General features: G+C 33.4%; 1 protein-coding gene across 1 annotated transcript in view; it reads right to left on the reverse strand.

Moving 5' to 3' along the window:
- Positions 1-4,689, reverse strand: part of LOC107925366 (uncharacterized) — a 28,239-nt gene extending 23,550 nt beyond the window's left edge. The window contains exons 1-3 of the mRNA XM_016856031.2: positions 4,428-4,689; positions 3,526-3,701; positions 1,143-3,335 (exon numbers count right to left, since the gene is read on the reverse strand). Of these exons, the coding sequence (XP_016711520.2) occupies positions 1,143-3,335; positions 3,526-3,700 (2,368 nt within the window). The 5' untranslated portion in view covers position 3,701; positions 4,428-4,689. The remainder of the gene's footprint in view (positions 1-1,142; positions 3,336-3,525; positions 3,702-4,427) is intronic.
- Between the last annotated feature and the right edge of the window lie 14,686 nt (positions 4,690-19,375).

The following is a 19,375-nucleotide window of genomic DNA, read 5'->3' on the forward strand; positions in this document are numbered from 1 at the left end:
ACATCCAAGCATAAGCATCTAAGATGGAAGAAATTATTAGTTAAATGCTAAGTAAAGAAAATCCCACATTCTCAAACAATCATTAGAAGGCCAGAGAACATTTTTAACAAAAACCAGAAGTCAAGAATCCATCCAAATTCTCTCAACTTCAAGTCTAAAGCTATAAAATGGAAATAGCCTGCACACCTAGGCTCTAATAGATATAGCAGTAATTTAACTTAATCATCAACAAAAATGTTCATTGCAGAGACCATTACTATAGAAATTGGATTTAGCTTTAATTAACTACAATGAAGATATATGTTATTGATTAAATATGAATTCATGGTGACTTCTGACTTTGTTCGGGTCTTATCTATTTAGTCTGGTTACTCTGGTACATTTAAGATTATATGACTCAATTGATTAGACCCAAACACAATCAGAAATCACCATGAATTCATATTTATTCAATAAAGGTAATTCTAGACCCAAAATGAGAAAGAATGTTGCTACATCCCTTTTGCAAATTAAATTAAACTACTAAAATCCAGAGCTCAAAGGAGTTACAGTTATAGGTTCTTGCTATGATGCTAATCAACATCAAGATTGAGTGAATAACACTTCTTTTACAATCTACAACTAGTAAAGCCTATTTCTATAGGAAGTGGCAATTGTAATTCCACACAAATTTCCCTACTTCCCAACCCATATAACCTCATAACTTCAAATTCAAAACCAATGCTATAAAAATAAATACTCACCTCATAATACAGGCCAGATATTCCAGCCTCTCTTTAGTAGCCACAAAATTTTCCATTTTAAATGAAGTTAGTAATAAAGATCAGTTAGCTAGTGTACAGGACCAATGCAGAGGGCTAAGTTAGTCAACAATAACTTTGGATACCAGCAGCTAAACCCCAACTTAGTGCCAGCCACCATAACTAAATATCCATTATGAATTTGACCAGAATAGACAGACATCAATTAACAGCTCGGGACAAGCGTCATGGACAGTAGAAAAGAAATGCGTAAGAACGATATTTAGGATGATGGGCATGGTAGATGGTTAAGAAACAATAAAAATATTATATGAAAAACAATGTGATCACCAAATTTTTGCTGATATATTTATATAAATTGTTCCAATTTTTTTTTCTCACCATTTTCCAAGCATAAACGATCTGCCTCTTCAGGACCTTCGTACAGAAGGATTCTATCCAAAATTTCAACTTTCCAAGGTGACCAGAACATTTTTGGCTCTTCCAGTCCCAGAATATTTTTTGCTTGACATCCAATGCCAGTACCAATATTTGGTTGCTGATAACCAACGGTTTCAATGAGAAGGAGATTTGATGAAACTGAAACAGAAGGGAGAACCACCGAGAGACCACCATCAGTCACCAAATAAAAACAACCCTGGAAAGTACAACCAATAGCTTCTCCAATAGAAAGTTCTTCTCTCCCTTTGAGAGAAAACTTTTTGCTTCCCAAATTCAAGAATCTATCATCTTGGACTACTGAGTCTGTATGCAAATCAAAATGAACAATTTTAGAATTCTTGCTCTCCTTGAAATTATGCCTTCTAATGAGCCAAGTAATCCCGAAAGGAGAAAAACAAATACAGTCATCATCACTATATCTATCTGTGGGAAGAAAAATCTTTCGCATAAGGTGGAACTGTATTTGTGAATCATGAACTTTCTCATCTGTTACTTTTGAAGCAGCAGAAAAGCCATTCAAAACTGAATCAGAAAGGCACCCATTTCCGTAACGGTTCCAGCTATGGATTTTCTGAAGAATATTGTTTCCAGTATTATCACAAAAAGAAACAATTTCATTCTTTTTGGAAGAGCTATTTAAATTACAAGAATTTGAAGAACTAATATATATCCTTTGATGGCTAATATCAGAATTCCCTACATCCCAACCAACTAACATCCCAAGTCCTAAATGTTGATAATGTGGAAGCAATTTTTCAATCGCATGATACTTGTCCGGTAGATGGTCATCACCATAAATCACATAGACTATATCATTTTCATCAACCACAGCCAAATGAGATGTATATGACGCGAGAAGTAGCCTCTTAAATGTTCTTCTACCAAATAAATCACCATGCTGATAATTTGACTTGCTTTGCATATCATCATCTAAAGATGACCTTTCTGGTTCACGCAAATTTGCAGAACAGCTTAACCTGCAAGTCTGTAAAATATCAAGATGTGCAACATGCTCACCAGAAATTGCATCATAAAAGAACACGAAGCCAGAAGCATTGAGGCAAATAAGAACATCATCAGAAAAGTGGAAGTCTTTCCAATCATTCAGTGGACATGTATTCACATTTTGCTGAAGCTTCACTAAAGAAACCCACTGAATTCCCCAAATATCCAACCTGCCAATGACAATCATATTCTTAGTCCTTCTCTCACTTCCATCACTAGTACTAGCAGATGCAGAGTTCATTAGTGTTAAAAAGAATCCAATTAACTGATGTGAATTGCTAGAGAACACTCTGGTGCATTTATATGAAGTGTTGGAACCAACATCAGATGTACCCAACTCAACATTTTCATGGGAACCATTTTCCAGATTTCTAATAGTCTCTTGGCAGCTCTCCCCACTTGATGAAGAGTTCTCTTTACAAAGGAATCTCAGAACTGGGAAATTACTAGTAAAAATGCCGAAAGAAACAACTTTCGCAGAGGAAGGAAATGACGATTTCTGAGGAAACCTCGTCCAAATGCTACCCTCATACTCAACAGTTCCAGCTTTAGTGAAAAATGATCGCAACCACCTCTTTGAACTGGAAGTTTCTGACAATACATCAACCCCAACTTTCTTACTTATCTTGTCTGGAACTCCTAAATTTCCATTTGCAATGTTTTTATTGATAGTATTCTGAGTCCCTTCAAAAGACAAATCAACTGGCTTCTCTGCCTCAATATGCTTAAATGGCAAGGACGAAGGCCCCCACTCAACCCATTTCCCTTCCCTAAACTCACCCTCTAACATTGCTGCAGGCTCACTGCTATTATCAGGATGAGAAAAGGCATGCACCATCACACCTTGATTGCCAGACACAAAAAGAAGTTCTCTAAATGAACCATCTTTGTGCTGATTATAGGTATCCCCACACATCCCCCAAGCCAATGAGTTCACATCACAAAGAAAAGGGTAACCATTAGACCTTGAGAATCCATGTTTCAGGGAAATAACATCATCACAATCTGATGCAGACCCAGAAGTGGACGGAATATCCTCCTTTAAATTGGACCTAGAAGCTAATAAACCTAAATTTTGAGAACTCTTGTCATGACAACTTTCAGAAACATCAGTATCCACAGAACCCCCTGCAAACCAAAAGGGAAAACTCAACAACTGTAAAATAAATAAAAAAAATTCAGAATAGCAATGCAATTGAAACCGAGGGGATAGCAATAGCAAGTACTTAAATGAAGCCCCAAAATCAGGACCTTCCAAACCACACAAAAGTAAAATATAATTTTGGCAGTCTAGAAACAGAGAATAGAATATATTAACCTGTAGTCAGAGGAAGTAGCAAAGCTTGGCACTGGTATGAAAGCAATAACAGTAACTCCCTTGTCGGAGATATAAAAGCTTCACGATATTCTGACAGATTGAGTGGCAACCCGGAGGGACCCCATTTATGTAATTTCAGTATAGCAGGACCCTCACTACCGGCAGAACGATCCATTCTATTCATAAGCAGAATCACAGATGCAGACCATAAATATTATAATCACAGAAAAATCTAGCAGGTCTAATTCCTGCAATGCATGCTTAACATTAGACAATACGCTGCACAACCACCTTAATATGCATTACAATCTACATGCCTGTGCCCATCTAATCAGAAGAAAGACCCATCCATAGCAGAATCATTGCAATAAAATTCATAGAATTGTGCAATTCATTTTAATGCACAAGTTGCAATAGGTATCCAAGTAACGTAACGATAAAGATAAAACAATTACATTTTCTCCCAGAACAGTGGCTGAGAATTTTAGCTAAATTTCATTGGCGTGCGTTCATAACGGTGAAAAAGCAAACAAAAAAGAAGTGCTTGAAGATTTTACTAAGTGGACCTAAGTTACACAATCCATTCATTAGCAAGTTAACAGCGTTTACTGTAGCATTTAAAAATCACTCAATTTTTCCTTTAACACTCCTTCGATTTTCTCAGCAACCAAACCGAAGTTAATCAATATACGGCCGACATATTAACATTGAAATTGGGCAAAATTATAAACAAATTCAAGAAAAAAATCAATCGAGCACTAATTGCACGATGAAAATGAGATTAGACAATGAAAAATAAAAAGGAAATTGCAAAAAATAAAATCAGGGAAAAAACCTAATAATTAATTATTTTTTTTTAAATAGACAGGGAAAAGACAATAAAATTAGAATCGAGAAAGAACCTGAAGAAGTTAAAACGGATAACTTCAATTGATTAACGGCATCTCTACAAATCGATAGAGCCAAAGCTTTTTCTCAGTAGAAAGATTGATAATTTTCTTTCTTGTTTGCTTTCCTCTCCTTATTTTTCTCCTCTTTTCAGGAGGATTTGAGAGAATTTTTTTTTTTATTTACTTTCGATCGAAGACGACATGTATTATATATATACGATCCTAATGTTTTAGACCAAAGAACATTTAGTTCTAATATTGTTCGAATATTGACAACTTGAATCATAAATTCTATCTTTAGGATTATAAATATAACATAATATTAAAAATTCTAGCTAAATAATGTTAAATTTTCATTTGAGTGCACAAAACACATTAAGTTTATTAAAATCTTAATTTTTGAAAGAAAAATAACTATTCAAAATGCAATAATAAAATCACTGAGATTAAAAGTCAAAGATGTTATATTTGTGTTTTTTTCCATAAATAATCAATTTAATTATAAATATAATGAATATTGCTAATTACAACCAACAGTTCTTCATAGTAAAAATTAAAACAAGTCATATATTTCAAAAAAAATTCATTTTTTCTAAAATAAATCAAGTAATTTCCCAAAATATTTAAATAAATCAGGTAAAATCAAACAACAATATTTGTCAATATTATTTTTCTCTTTTTCTATTAATGTACATTTTAAACCTGATCATAGGTTGGCTCATTCGTTTAGTTCTAAAAACCCATCTAAAAAATATGAGAGTTTGGGTAAAATATAGGCCCAAAAAATAGGCTTAGATAAAAAAAATGTGGCCTGTTTTCTAAATGGGTCATGCCTCGGGTAAGATTTTTTGGTCCGACCTAACCCGAATCACATGTCTAATTTCCTAGTAGCCCCTAGTCACTATTAGACCTGATCATGGGTTGGGTTACCCATCCAGGCCTAAAAGCCCGCCCAAAAAATAAAAGGATTTGGGAAAAATAATAAACCCAAAAAAGAAGTTTTGACAAAAAAAACGAGGCTCATTTCCTAAAAGGACTAAGCCTTGGGTAAGATTTTTTTGCCCGAGTTCAACTCGACTAGAATCACATGGCTAATTCTCTAGTACCCCCTAGTCCTTACCCTTTTTTTCTTTTCCTAATTTCCTCTATTCAGCCAACCCATCCAAATTTTTAATCCCTAACAACACTAAATCTCTAATAAATTAACTTTGTCTTCTTCACTCCAACACCCATCAGCCACCACCATCATCATTCATCACTCCAGTCACCACCGATCCTCCACACAGCCACTGGCCATTGTCGCTTCCCTTTTAACCCCTTTTTCCACTTTTCTGTTTTATGTTTGCACTCCATTATTGTAGGATTGAGAACTCAAAGTAGAAAAAGGAAATTTTTTTTATTTAATAATAATGTCCATGCTTTTATCTATAATTTCTTTTATCCTTAAAAGTCAAAATATTTCTTACCCAACCTTATTTGTTTTCAAATTTCAAAACATAGCCATATATTGTTGCTAAATTCTCCCACTCTTTTACTCGTTTCTTATTTGTAGTTGAAGGTTTGAAGGTTAGTTTTTCATATATTTAGGTGTTAGATTACATAAAATTTGAGTGTTGAAACTTGTGTTTTGTTGTTGTTGAATTTTTCTTTGGATAAGTTTTGTGCTTGGTGATTGATATGTTTATGTATTCTTTTTTATCTCATATTGCTTTTCCCAAGTAGCACAAACAAACTCTATTTCTTTCTATGATGATTTGCTTAATTTTTAGCTATTGTTTCGTCAAGTTTTACTTTGTCATGGTTTTTGCTTCTAATATGAAATGTTGTGCCTTTTTTGAGTGCTATATTAATGTTTTTTTATTGAAAAATTTTGATAAAACAAGAGGGTCAAATTAGTGATCTAACAAATAAATTTTAAACACTTTATAAAAAATGGATAAAATAAAAAAACTTATAATGAACCACTACATAATTTTTACAAATAAATATTTTATACTTTTTATCGTTAAATTTATGAAAATCAATTATTTTATCTCTAAACTATAACAGTTTATATTATATTATTTTGATTAAATTAATATATACATATATACATTTTTAATAAAGCTTTTATATGTTCCTATAAATCAGAGTTGCATCTAACTTATATGTCAAGGTTTTTTTTTCTATTGGGTAGATTTTCATTTAATATATTTTTTATAAATATGAATGTCTAATCTTTAGTGCACCGTGGTTAAAAAAAATGAAGAATTGAAATTTAGTATGAAATTATATATTAATTAAATTTTTATGATTTCAGGATTTGAGTTTTTATGATAATGTTTAGTTCGAACACTCCAATACATGTGGACGATGGGATTAATGAATATTAAAGTGCTCTCAAGCGTTAAAAGTCTACTACTTCAAAGGTATGGGATGAAATGAAAAAGCTTGAATGTGAGAACAAAGACAAATTGAATGCATAATGTAATCACAGTAAGAGTATCTTCTTTACTAAATCTTCTAGTGGAATTTCCCATTTAAGACGTCATCTAAATAGTTGTTTGAAAAATTTTAATAAAGACATCACTCAATACACCATAGTCACTTAACCATTCTTAAGAGGTAATCCATCTATAAAGAACTATAAGTTTGATGGTGATAAGTGTCATCGAGCTGCTTCTACTTTTCTTGTGTGTGACAAACATTCATTTGGAACAATTGAAGAACTAAGATTTAGATACACGATGACTATTCTTAGTCCTAATTTTAAGAATATAAGTAGACATACAGCTGCTAAGGATGTCCTAATATTATGCAAAAGAAAGAGACCATGTTAAATAAGAGTTGGCTAAAACACCTAGTTTAATTTGCCTAACTTCTGATAGTTGGAACATTTAGCATTCTAATGATGAATACATTTGCATAATTGCTTATTGGGTTGACAAAGATTGGAAGCTAAAAAAGAGAATCATAAGATTTATAGCTTTATATTTTCCGTATGATGGTTTAAACATAGCGGATGAAGTTATTCTATGTTTATCTCAGTGGGGTATAAACAAGAAAATTTTTAACATCACTTTGGATAATGCTTCTTATATGATGTTATGGTTTCTTGTTTTAAAAATCATTTTTGTGTGATTTGAAATCTTTTATGTGATGGTGTTTTTTTTTCAAGTTAGATGTTGTGCACATATATTGAATCTTAAAGTTAAAGTTGGTTTGACATTTGTTGATGATGTTATTGGTAAGATTCAAAATGGAATTAAGTATATAAAAAAGTCGAGAATTTGTAGAAAATATTTTATGATGTGATTGGCAAAAGCTTTCATTTGAATGTGGCCAAAAAGTTGCATCAAGATGTGTGTGTATGATGGAATTCTACTTATTTGATGCTTGAATATGCTCTTTACTATAAATATTTGTTAGATTATTGGGGCCAATAGGATAAAGATTATCAAATATTTGCACTTTCTGATGAGGAGTAGAGAAATACTGCTATTTTTTACAAATTTTTTAAAGTCATTTATGATGTGACATGCATTTTGTTTTGTTCTAATTATCCAACAATTAATCTTTATTTTAGAGGGGTTTGGAAGGTTCACAAAGTCTTGGTTAATACAGTTAAAGCTGCTCATTCTTTTTTAACTCCAATGGTTACATCACACCCAAGTTTCTTTTAGGTCCCGAATTTAGAGGAGAGATACGAGTAAATTGAATAAATAGTAAGCCGACGGACTTTACTAGAAAACTTAGAAATTTTAGTGGTTGGATGGTAATTAGTTGAGATCAAATTCTAGTTCAATTAAGATAGAACTTGCTAGTTCCTTAGTGGGAGACAAAATGATGGGTGATGGACAGTTATTTTGGGCTATAGAGATCATACCATTTGGGATATATGTGTGTGTGTGTGAGAGGGGAAGGAAACTTAGGCAAAAAAAATCCTGCTTAATTCTACTTATAATCTTTTTCACTTACATCTTCTTCTTCGATTTCTTTGAAAACGAGAAAGTTAAGGAAAACTCTGCATGGGGCAGTAAATGTGAGGCTCGAGTCTGGAATATATATAATCCAATAAGCTGGTAACTCTTAAGTCTCTCTATACTCGTGGATTAGAGGAAGAGAAAGGTTATGAATTCTTGTAAAGTTCCTATTTTTGGGTTTTGGGTTTTTGAAGTTTGAATATCTTCGGTTTAACTGATATATGGTTGTCATGCTTAGCTGCCAGGACGAAGGAGTCTTTGGCATTTGGTAAGCTAAGCCGGTGAGGAATGAGGATTTAAGGCGAGGAATCGGACGATGAACATGAAGCTTGCCAAAGCGTAAAAAAGGAGGTAAATGTAGGTTTCGTGTGGCGAGTAGTTGACAAAATGACCCTTGAGTGTCTGAAATGCGGGTAAACGTGCTAAATAGAGGAATCTGCCAAAATACAAAGGTAAGAGGAACTGGTAGAAGTGTTTTAGATAACATATGTGGAAGGAAGAGGTATTTCCTTCAAGGAATGTGTAAATAAGAGCCCGTCATAATTGAGTTAAAGTCATCATTGTCTAAATGTTTGCCGAATTTGATACTCTAGGTGGTAATTGATAACGAGGTCTCTAGGAAAGTGGGGAAGTCCACCAAAGGCCACTTTGAAAGGAATGTTTGTCGAAATTGTATGATCGGTAAAATTCGCCAGAGGTTTACAAAGAAAGGGGAAAGTCCGTAAGGACCATCAAATGAGGAAGTCTGCCAAAGACAATCCAAATAAGAGATGGTATGTTGGGAACTATATGTAAATTAGAGCATCTCAGTAAAATAGTTAAAAGCGAAAAAATCCTATAGAGTTGCCTTACAAGTATGAGTTCGCAAGGAAAAAGGGGTGTTTATCAATCAGCCTAATCTGATATTCAAAACTGCAAATGAGGATGTTTCTGGAAAAATCTCGATTTGAAAATGGTTTTCTTGCACAGCGAAAAATTGAAAAATTGAAAATAGACTCGGTTTGTGATATTTATAGCAATAAACCTTAACCGAATTTATACATGTGTTTTTAACTTAGTAGACATTTGTGCTTTCAACCATATCATCTTCTCCGCTATTCTCATACCACGAATTACTTTGAGTGTAGGCTCGAACCAATTGAATTGAAACACGAAACTAAAAAGGTTCTCTTTGTTATTTAGGGTGAAAAGCAAAATTCTCTCTTCTTTAACAGAAACCGGTATAATTGTTATTCTATGAAAAAATATATTTGATAGTTGAAAATAAATTCTCTCTATTTTTCAATAAAGTAACAATATCTCAAAGTTGTGTATTATGCCCTACCGGTGCCATCTATTTATAAGAAGAGAAGGTAGAACCTTTATTGAGTTGTAGTGGTTTGTTTCAAATAGAAAAACAACTTCCTACTTAGAGTAGGAGTGGGGTGGATGGCACACCCTAGTATTCCGAGTTGTCGCCCCTTTCATGTTATATGAGAGGTTTTGGGCCTCTCTCACATCAGGTCTAATTATGAGTACTTCCTAGGCCTTTTAACCCAGTACTCTATAATGTGATCCAACCCGATTCTGTTTTCTTATTTCCCAAAATAAACTTTAATATTCTATATTAAATAATTTTCTCATCCCTATTTTACCCCCAGTAAAATTTTAACGATTTTATCTCTAAAAAATTTTGAGAAAATGTGTTTAATATTTCACAACTCAACATGTTCACTGTGACCGAATGATTTATTTTCATTTCCCAACTTTAAAACAACTTAAAAACATAAACTCATTTTTTCAATCATTTTTAAGTAATCCATATAGAATTGCAAATGAATCATTTCCATTTCCATTTTGGAAACCTATATTAATTTCCAAATTATTCCATTTTTTCATTTCGAAAAGAAAAAAAAAACCAGAATCATTCCTGAATGTTTCTCATTTCTCTTTTCCTATTCATTCTGTTTATTTCTATTCAAACACGCAATTCATTTACGGTTTCAACGAGCTAGCAGAGGGATCGATTGGACATATGTAATTAGGGATTAAATGATTTATATTTAAGTTTTGGCTTTTTGCCTATTAATTATAAACTTATTTAGCCATGAAGTCATTCCATTATAGTATCGTGGCTGAGCTCTCCCTAATGACATACTATTACTAAAGCAACTACCTAATACTTGTCCAATGATATTGTCGTAAGTATATTACCCTTATAGGATATTTTTGATCTTTTTGGGATAATATTTATTCTTCCAATATGATCATATTTTATCTCATGGTAACCATTACATCTTCCTTCATGAAAAGTCAATTACTATCAAATAGTTATTAAGTCATTCATCACAAAGACAAAATACCCATGGTCATGTTTACTTTTCATCAACCATATAATGCCAATGAGAGGATATCATTTACCCATGTCTTGAACCATGAATTCCACTATTGTGAATGACGCTACATACTGTAGAAGTCGTACATCTAACGCACCAGCTTTCGGTTCATTATCTATTCGAACTCAGGCTTTTACTTACATCAAAGTGCACGAGTTATGCATACATAGTCCGCCATCCACTCAAGATTTAAGAATGTCACACTGTAAACGTCACAAGTGAATGGATCCATAAACAGATTCAAGTTCTATTCTACTTGGGTCCAATCTAATGTACTGTTAGTCACATCTATTTCTATCTTCCAAGAGTCATCCACTCCAATGCACAAGACAAAGCATCTCCCAAATTGGACTTGATAGATGACATATTAGTCTTTCAATCAGTTTGCTCATTTTTTTATTAAACTAAGGACATGTTTAGGTTCGTCTACTTATATAAGTTATCTTTTTGTATTACGGTTCAACAATGTAATACTGCTTAGTATTAGTTAAATATTAGACAACTAGTGAGCAAAATTTGCTTCCATTTTGCTTTGCGTGAAAAATCGTTTGAGGGCAATAATAAAAGTATATTAATTGTAATCAATGAATTTGTTTTATTAACCAATCTATTTGAGAAAATTACAAGAGTAATTTGATGAAAATACTACATTTAAAGCACTAGATCCAACAGATATTAGACTGAGTCTTCCTTAAGGAAGGGCCTATGCAAGGGCTAATCTAAAAGAAGTCAGTCATCGGGGTAATGTGGTAGCATATGTTGAGTTTCATGTGGAATGAATGGATCAAGGTAAGGATTTTCCATCATGGCATAGGAAATTGCAAGACCGCCAAGAGTAGTAGTCGACAATTCGCATAGTCGCACATATGGTTGTTTTGGATGGATTGAGTCAGGAAGGTAAATGAAAGCTTGAGTGAGAACCATACAAGGTTAAGTTCCAAAATAGGGTTACTTGATAGAGTACACTGACAATGAAGTCATCCGATATGTCCGCCAATTATCGGTACAAAGGACGCAAGGGCGTCGACCATGATAGTCAAACTACGGAATTCTCTAATACAACCAGATAGTCTTAATTTTGTATTCTTACTCTTGTTATTAAATAAAAATTAGAGTCTTTTATGACTAATGTTGTTCATCTGAACTTACAATTATACTACTTTGTATGCATGATTAAGGATTAACACAAGAGTTGCATGGAGGGACCAAGCCAGACATCACCATGCTCACACGATCAGTGCCATAACTATATCATGCATATAGACAGGTGTAACACCCTATACCCAGCCTGGTCTCCAAGCCCAAATATGGGAAGCCACACTACCGTCTTGTCTCATTTTCATCAAACAGGAAGCTAGATTCAAGCAAACCAATCATCTTTTGTTAAGTCGAACAAGTTTTAATATGTCCAAATTGTTAATTAACATTGCTACATGCAAATCATTTGTTATTCGATCATGCACACAACTAGAATCAAGTATAAGGGCTAATTAACAAAATTTCATAAAATGTACGTAGGTATTGATATTTATATCCAGGTATCGATATTTTCCTTAAGTGGTATTGATACCATTTGGAAAAACGATACCAAATGAGCATACTATTTCTCGGCCAAAAACATGAGGTATCAAAAATTATCGGTACCACTTACGAATTATCGATACTTTAGCCCTAAGTATCGATACTCGAGATAAGGTATCGATATCAAATTCCTATTCTATCTTTATGTGCATTTTAATTCACAGAGGTATCGTTTTTAAAGCGAAATATCAATACCTCTGCCCCTGAACATGAAAATTACAACATATATGTGAACTAAGCCATTCCAAATGTGATTCTAACCAACATGCATTAGCCACTAAGATAAATCATCGTTCATCTGACTTAATAGATAGTACTAAAAATCAAAAACAAATTTGAGCCATTATCATCATGCCATTGTCAATGCTTAAGTATTCTAACACAAAAATAACATGAAATTCATATAAGCCAAATTAAAATGTCTAAAGATCAACAACTCAAAAAGGTTCTATCACATTGCCTATTTCCCCAAAACAAATAAGAATAATAAAGCACCTACGAAGAATAACTAGACTTCCTTGGATCACCCCTTTAGAACCACACTGCCCGCACCGTGATGTCATTAATTGGCATATGTTAAAATGAATGGGTGAGCTTTAACAAGCTCAATGAATCTAAGAATTTCTACAATGCAACCATGTCATCATGCAACACAACAAATCAATTACTCATAAGTACCTTATTCATGAGTCTGACATCAAATTTATTTCCATAACACACATATACTCATTCAAGCATAGAACATATTCCACACAATTACATAAAATAAGATAACATGACACTTTGATTATGAAACATGTAGTGAGCTCTATCATCACACATCGGATACACGTATCTCCTTACACCACATAGACTCATACAGTCAAACATGTCCCAAAAGTGAAGCGTACAGCTAACACTCTCCTTATTTCCCCTCACTCACATGTCCTATTGAATAGAGCTTAGCTCTCATTCTTTTGTTAAAAAAAAGAAGAAGCTATTATTCCCTTATCCTTCTGCAAACATGTCCTAGTGCCTCAATACCCAAAACCACTATACATATAAGTGAATACTCACAATCCTATGGAATGCCAACTATATCCAATGACTCAAAGATCACAAGGCAAAAAATATCCGAAAACCATCACATATTACTTACTGATTAACCGTGCACCAACACTACATATTAGCATTTTTTGCAAAACACTAGCATAGTCATATAACATATATATTACATATTTATTGCATGTATATAATTGCACTTTACCCAATAAGCACCATATCCACATATCACATATCATTCATATTATATAACCACATAGCCTCAAGACAAGTATAGTTTAAGAAAATTTACAATCGAAATTTTGAGTAGGGGTTTAGGCTACATCTAAATTCCTAAACAACACATGACTCGTGTTTACAAGTAGTAATTTCATACACTCACCACTTTATGCTTTTGCAGAAAAGTCAAGCTCAACTAACGCTTCCCTAGCTAGTAGCAAGCTCTAACTAATCCGAAGCTTTACACACATAAATCACACAATAATCATAGTCAAATATCAACCAAGAATTCACTCAAATAAACTAAAACACAACCTTAAGCCAAGTTCTCGTGTAACTTAAACTATTAACATAACAAACTTTATATACCAATATCTCAATCTATACTCAACCTTTTTGCTTAAAATCAGTTCTGTTCATCTATTTAATCATCTACGCCTAATCCACAATCTTTAAACTAGACAAATCTACTTAATTTATGGTATTGACATCTTTTAGGCAATTTTCATAAAATTCATTAAAACATGAGAAATCATTAACGAAACTTCAAGATAAGTTTGAAAACCTTCTAATTATGCTAAAACAAGTTGAAAAACACTTTGAAACCAAGTTTTGACTCAAAATCCTAAAATCCACCATTAATGGCTCGATTTTTGGCTTTTATTCAAAACATGCGACTTGAGGGCCAATGATTTAGTTTTAGAGTCTAAATAACATTAAAAGCCAATGGTGACATGAATGATCACCTTTTTGGAAGAATGAATGAGTTTTGTCGTAAATTCGAGAACCCCATGTTTGAAGAAGATGGTGTAACCTAATGGAGTTTTGGGTGTTTTTCTTAGAGATTTATGGTAATAAATGACTTAAGAATGTTAAAAAATCAAGGTATTGTGATTTGGGAATAAAAAAGCAATGGAATAGCTAGGGATATGACAAAGGGTGGCAAATACAATGAAAAGATAAGAAACAAACATGAAAAACATGTTGATGGGGAAGAAATAGGTTTAATTTCACAAAATGGTAAAACTCAACATAAATGCCTACTATTTTGACTTTGTTACAAATTAGTCCATTCTCAAAATTATGGGTTTTTAGAACACTTTTTCAAAAATTGATTTGACAGTTAAGATGTCATAGTCGAAAACACTATCGAGTACCACCTTTACGAAATTTCGAGCTCATATAGGCCAAAATTCCTAAAATACCCTTAAAACTCATAGGCCCTATTTTGGGGTGTAACAATTCTCCCCCTCTAAAAAGAATTTTGTCCTTAAAATTACCTGATTTACACAAATAAGGATATTGGCGTCTCATTACTTCCTCGGTTTCCCAACTCTTCCACTTTGTGATTGCGCCACAAAACTTTAACCAACGGAACTCTTTTGTTTTGCAACACTTTCACTTCATGATCTAAAATCTCTATTGGTTCCTCATCAAAATAGAGATTAGGTTGAACCTCAACCTCCTCTACTGACACAATATGCGAGGGATCTGAACATACTTTCTTAACATGGACACATGAAAAACATCATGAATTCGCTCAAGTTTTGGAGACAACTTGAGACGATAAGCTACCGAACCTATCCTCTCAACAACTTCATAAGGTCCAATATATCTTGGACTTAACTTACCCTTCCTACTGAATCTCAAAACTTTCTTCCACGATAAAACCTTCAAAAATACCTTATCGCCAACTTCAAACTTGATATCTCGACATTTTAAATCTGCATAAGATTTCTGCCTATCTAATGCTACTTTCAAATGATCACAAATTAGTTTTACCTTTTCCTTAATCTCACGAACTAAATCTAGCCCAACAACTCACCTCTCATCTAACTTCGTCCAACACAAAGGAGTTCTACACTTCCTACCATACAATGCCTCAAATGGTGCCAAATGAATACTCGCTTGGAAGCTATTGTTGTAAACGAACTCTGCTAAGGGCAAATATCGCTCCCAACTACCACTAAACTGAATCACACAACTTCGCAACATGTCTTCTAGAACTTGAATTACCCTTTTAGATTGGACAGCAGTGGAGGGTGATAAGTTGTACTGAAAGTAAGCTTCAATCCCAAAGCTTCTTCCAAACTCTTCCAAAACCTTGAAGTAAACCTTAGATCCTTATCTGAAATAATCAAAACTGGAACCTTATGAAGATAAAAAATTTTAGCAATATATAACTCCGCTAACTTCTATAAAGAATAATTAGTTTACACTGCTAATAAATGCGCATTCTTAGAGAATTGATCAACTATAACCTACACTAAATCTTTCCTCGAAAGAGTCAATGGAAAACCCGAAACAAAATTCATAGTAATCTTTTCCCACTTCCATTCAAGAATCGCAATAGGTTGCAACAACCTCGAAGGAAATTGCTATTCAGCTTTCACCTTTTGACAAACCAAACATCGAGTCACAGAATCCGTAACATTATGCTTTCTACCAGCCCACCAATAAACTTCTCTAACACCATGATACATCTTACCACTACTGAGATTCAAAGCATAAGGGCTATTTTGTGCCTCAGTAAGAATCACTTGCCTTAAATCCACATCTTGTGGCACACACAATCTACCTCAAAAATTCAAGATACCATCACTATCAACATCAAAGTCTCCCTTAATACATTGCTTAACCTGTTGAATCCTCTTCATTAATTCCCCAACTAAAGGCTGCTTTTTCATAATTTTTTGCAATAACGTCTGCCTCACTTGAAGTTCAATACTTAAACCACCACCACTAGCTAAACTCAACCGCGCAAACATAACTCTCAACTCCACCATCGACTTCCTACTTAAAGCATCAACTACTAAATTTTCCTTGTTAGGATGATACTCTATCACACAATCATAATCCTTTAAAATCTCAATCCAATGCCTTTGCCTTAAATTCAACTCCTTTTGGGTGAAGAGATACTTAAGGCTCTTATAATCAATGTAGATAACACACCTCTCTCCATAAAGATAATGGCCTCAAATATTAAGTGCAAACACCACATCAACTAAGTCCAAATCATGAGTAGGATAATTTCGTGCGTGTGTCTTCAACTGCCTTGAAACATAAGCCACAACTTTACCCTCTTGTATCAAAACGTAACCAAGTCCAGAATACGAAACATTACTATAAACTGCAAAATCCTTCCCAGGCTCTGGTTGAACCAACACTGGCGCTTTAGTCAAAACTGCTTTAAGCTGATCGAAACTCTTTTACCTTTTATCGGTCTATTTGAACACCATATCTTTCCGTAATAGTTTCGTTAAGGGTACAACAATAAGAGAAAACCCTTCAATGAATCTACGATAGTAACCAACTAAACCTAAAAAACTTCTAACTTCAGTAACACTCCTAGGCGGCTTCTTTTCTGAAATCGCCTCTATCTTCTTGGGATCCGCTCGAATCCCTTCTGCCGATATAACATGACCTAAGAACGCCATTTCCCTAAGCCAAAATTTACACTTACTTAACTTTGCATACAATTGCTTATCCCGAAGAATCTACAGACAACCCTTAAGTGCTCGTCATGATCCTCCTCAGAACCAGAATACACCAAGATATCATCTATGAAGACAACTACAAATTGACCCAAATACGAATGGAATACACGATTAATCAAACCCATGAACGCGGTAGGAGCATTAGTCAATCCAAATGGCATCACCAAAAACTCATAATGCCCATACCGAGTCCTAAAAGTAGTTTTCAATACATTAGACTCTTTCACCTTTAATTGATTATACCCATATCTAATATCACTCTTTGAAAACACCGTTGCACCTCTAAATTGATCAAACAAGTCATCAATTCTAGGCAAGGGAGACTTATTCTTAATCGTCAACCTCTTCAGCAGCCTATAATCAATACACATCATTCTTCTTTACAAACAAAATCAGTGCACCCCACGGAGACACTTAGTCGAATAAACCCTCTATCCAACAACTCTTGCAATTGAATCTTCAATTCCTTGAGCTCTTTTGGTTCCATGTGATATGGCGCAATAGACACCGGTGCAGTATTAGGATAAAAATTAATTCTGAACTCCACTTCCTGATCCGGTGGCAAACTCAGTAACCCTTTTGGAAATACGTCAGGAAAATCACTAACAATGCAAATATCCTGAACTCTTAACTCCTTACTAACAGAATTCATCACATAAACCAAATAAGCCTTACAACCTTTACCTATCAACTTCTCAGCCTTCATAGCCAAAATTACATTAGACATAAAACCCGGTCTTTCACCCACTACAACTATTTCTACCCCATCATTATTCTTTAAAGTAATCTGTTTAGTCTCAAAATCTACTCTAGCCTTATGTTTAGCTAGCCAATCCATGCCATGTATCACATCAAAACCATAAAAAGAAAATCCCATAAGGTTAGTAGAGAAAACATGTCTTGGATCATAAGAGGACATTTATGATAATCTTTATTCACTACAACTACCACCAAATGAACTAATAATAGTTATACCCAAACCAATAGTCTCAATAGGAATCTCTAACTTACATGCCAATTCACTCAAGATATAGGAATGCGTCGATCTAGAATAAACCAAAGAAAACAACAGAGTAGACTGCAAAGTAAAAGTACCTGTGATAACATTAGTCGGATCTTGATCCCTCGACTCCCTAATAGCATATAGAGGTAAGCATTCGATCAAATTGAATCGAAAATTTTCGAGTTAATCGAGTTTTCGAATCTTATTTTATCATCCTAACTCAATTTGAAATTTTCTCGAATTGAGTTGAGTGAGATAGAATTCAAATTGAATCGAATTGAATATATTTATTTGAGTTAAATTTAAAAAAAAGACTTTAGTGTTGTTTATTTTTATGTAATTTTTCAAAAAAATAATTTTCTTTAATGTTTTTAAACATGATCAATGAAAAATTGAAGTAAATAAGTGAATAAATAAAAGCAACACAATATCAACCCAAATAAACAACATGAGTCCAAATAAATAACAAAAATAATACAACAATATTATAATAAAAAAAACATAAGCAAAAGTCCAAGTAAATAGCATGAGCCGAAGTAAACAACAATAAGAAGATTATAAAAAAGAAAAAGCAAAACTCCAAAATATAGTAGAAATCTACACTAGTCCAAACAAAAAAAGAAAAGAACACAACAAAAGTCCAATAAACTAGCAACAATAACACACCAAAATAATAACAATAACACATCAGTTCAAAAACCATTATAGAATAGTTTAAGTTTCTTCCTGTGCTTCAAACACCGTTGATAATCTTGAAACATCTAGTAAAAGTATTGAATGAGTTAGTTAAATGATAAAAAATGTTTGCAAAAATAAATTAAATAAACATTTAACTTTATAAACTAATGTTAAGTATATTACCTTGTTGATTTTCGGGTATTTTGGATAAGTCTAGCAAATTTAAAAACAAAAGTGTTAGTTAAATTATGGGAATGCTTACTAATATAAATAACACAAAATCTTATTTTATAAATTTAAATTTATATATTACCATCTTCTATTGTTTGAAATTCATCAACATAATTTTCAAGATTGGTGGCATAATTTAATTTCTGAAGCCAACCTTGTGTGCAAAGCAAAGCCTCAACCATGAGAGAAGTTAGAGAACTTCTAAAACTATCGAGAACACGCCCACAATGCTAAATGCACTTTCCAAGGAAACTGTTGAGATAGGAACAACAAGAATATCTCGAGCCATTTCTGCAAGAATAGGGAATCTAGGATTGTTCACTTTCCACCACAATAGTAAATCAAATGAACTTGAATTATTTACTTCTTCATC

The sequence above is a fragment of the Gossypium hirsutum genome, chromosome A12 (genome assembly GCF_007990345.1).
Source record: "Gossypium hirsutum isolate 1008001.06 chromosome A12, Gossypium_hirsutum_v2.1, whole genome shotgun sequence".
NCBI lineage: Eukaryota > Viridiplantae > Streptophyta > Magnoliopsida > Malvales > Malvaceae > Gossypium > Gossypium hirsutum.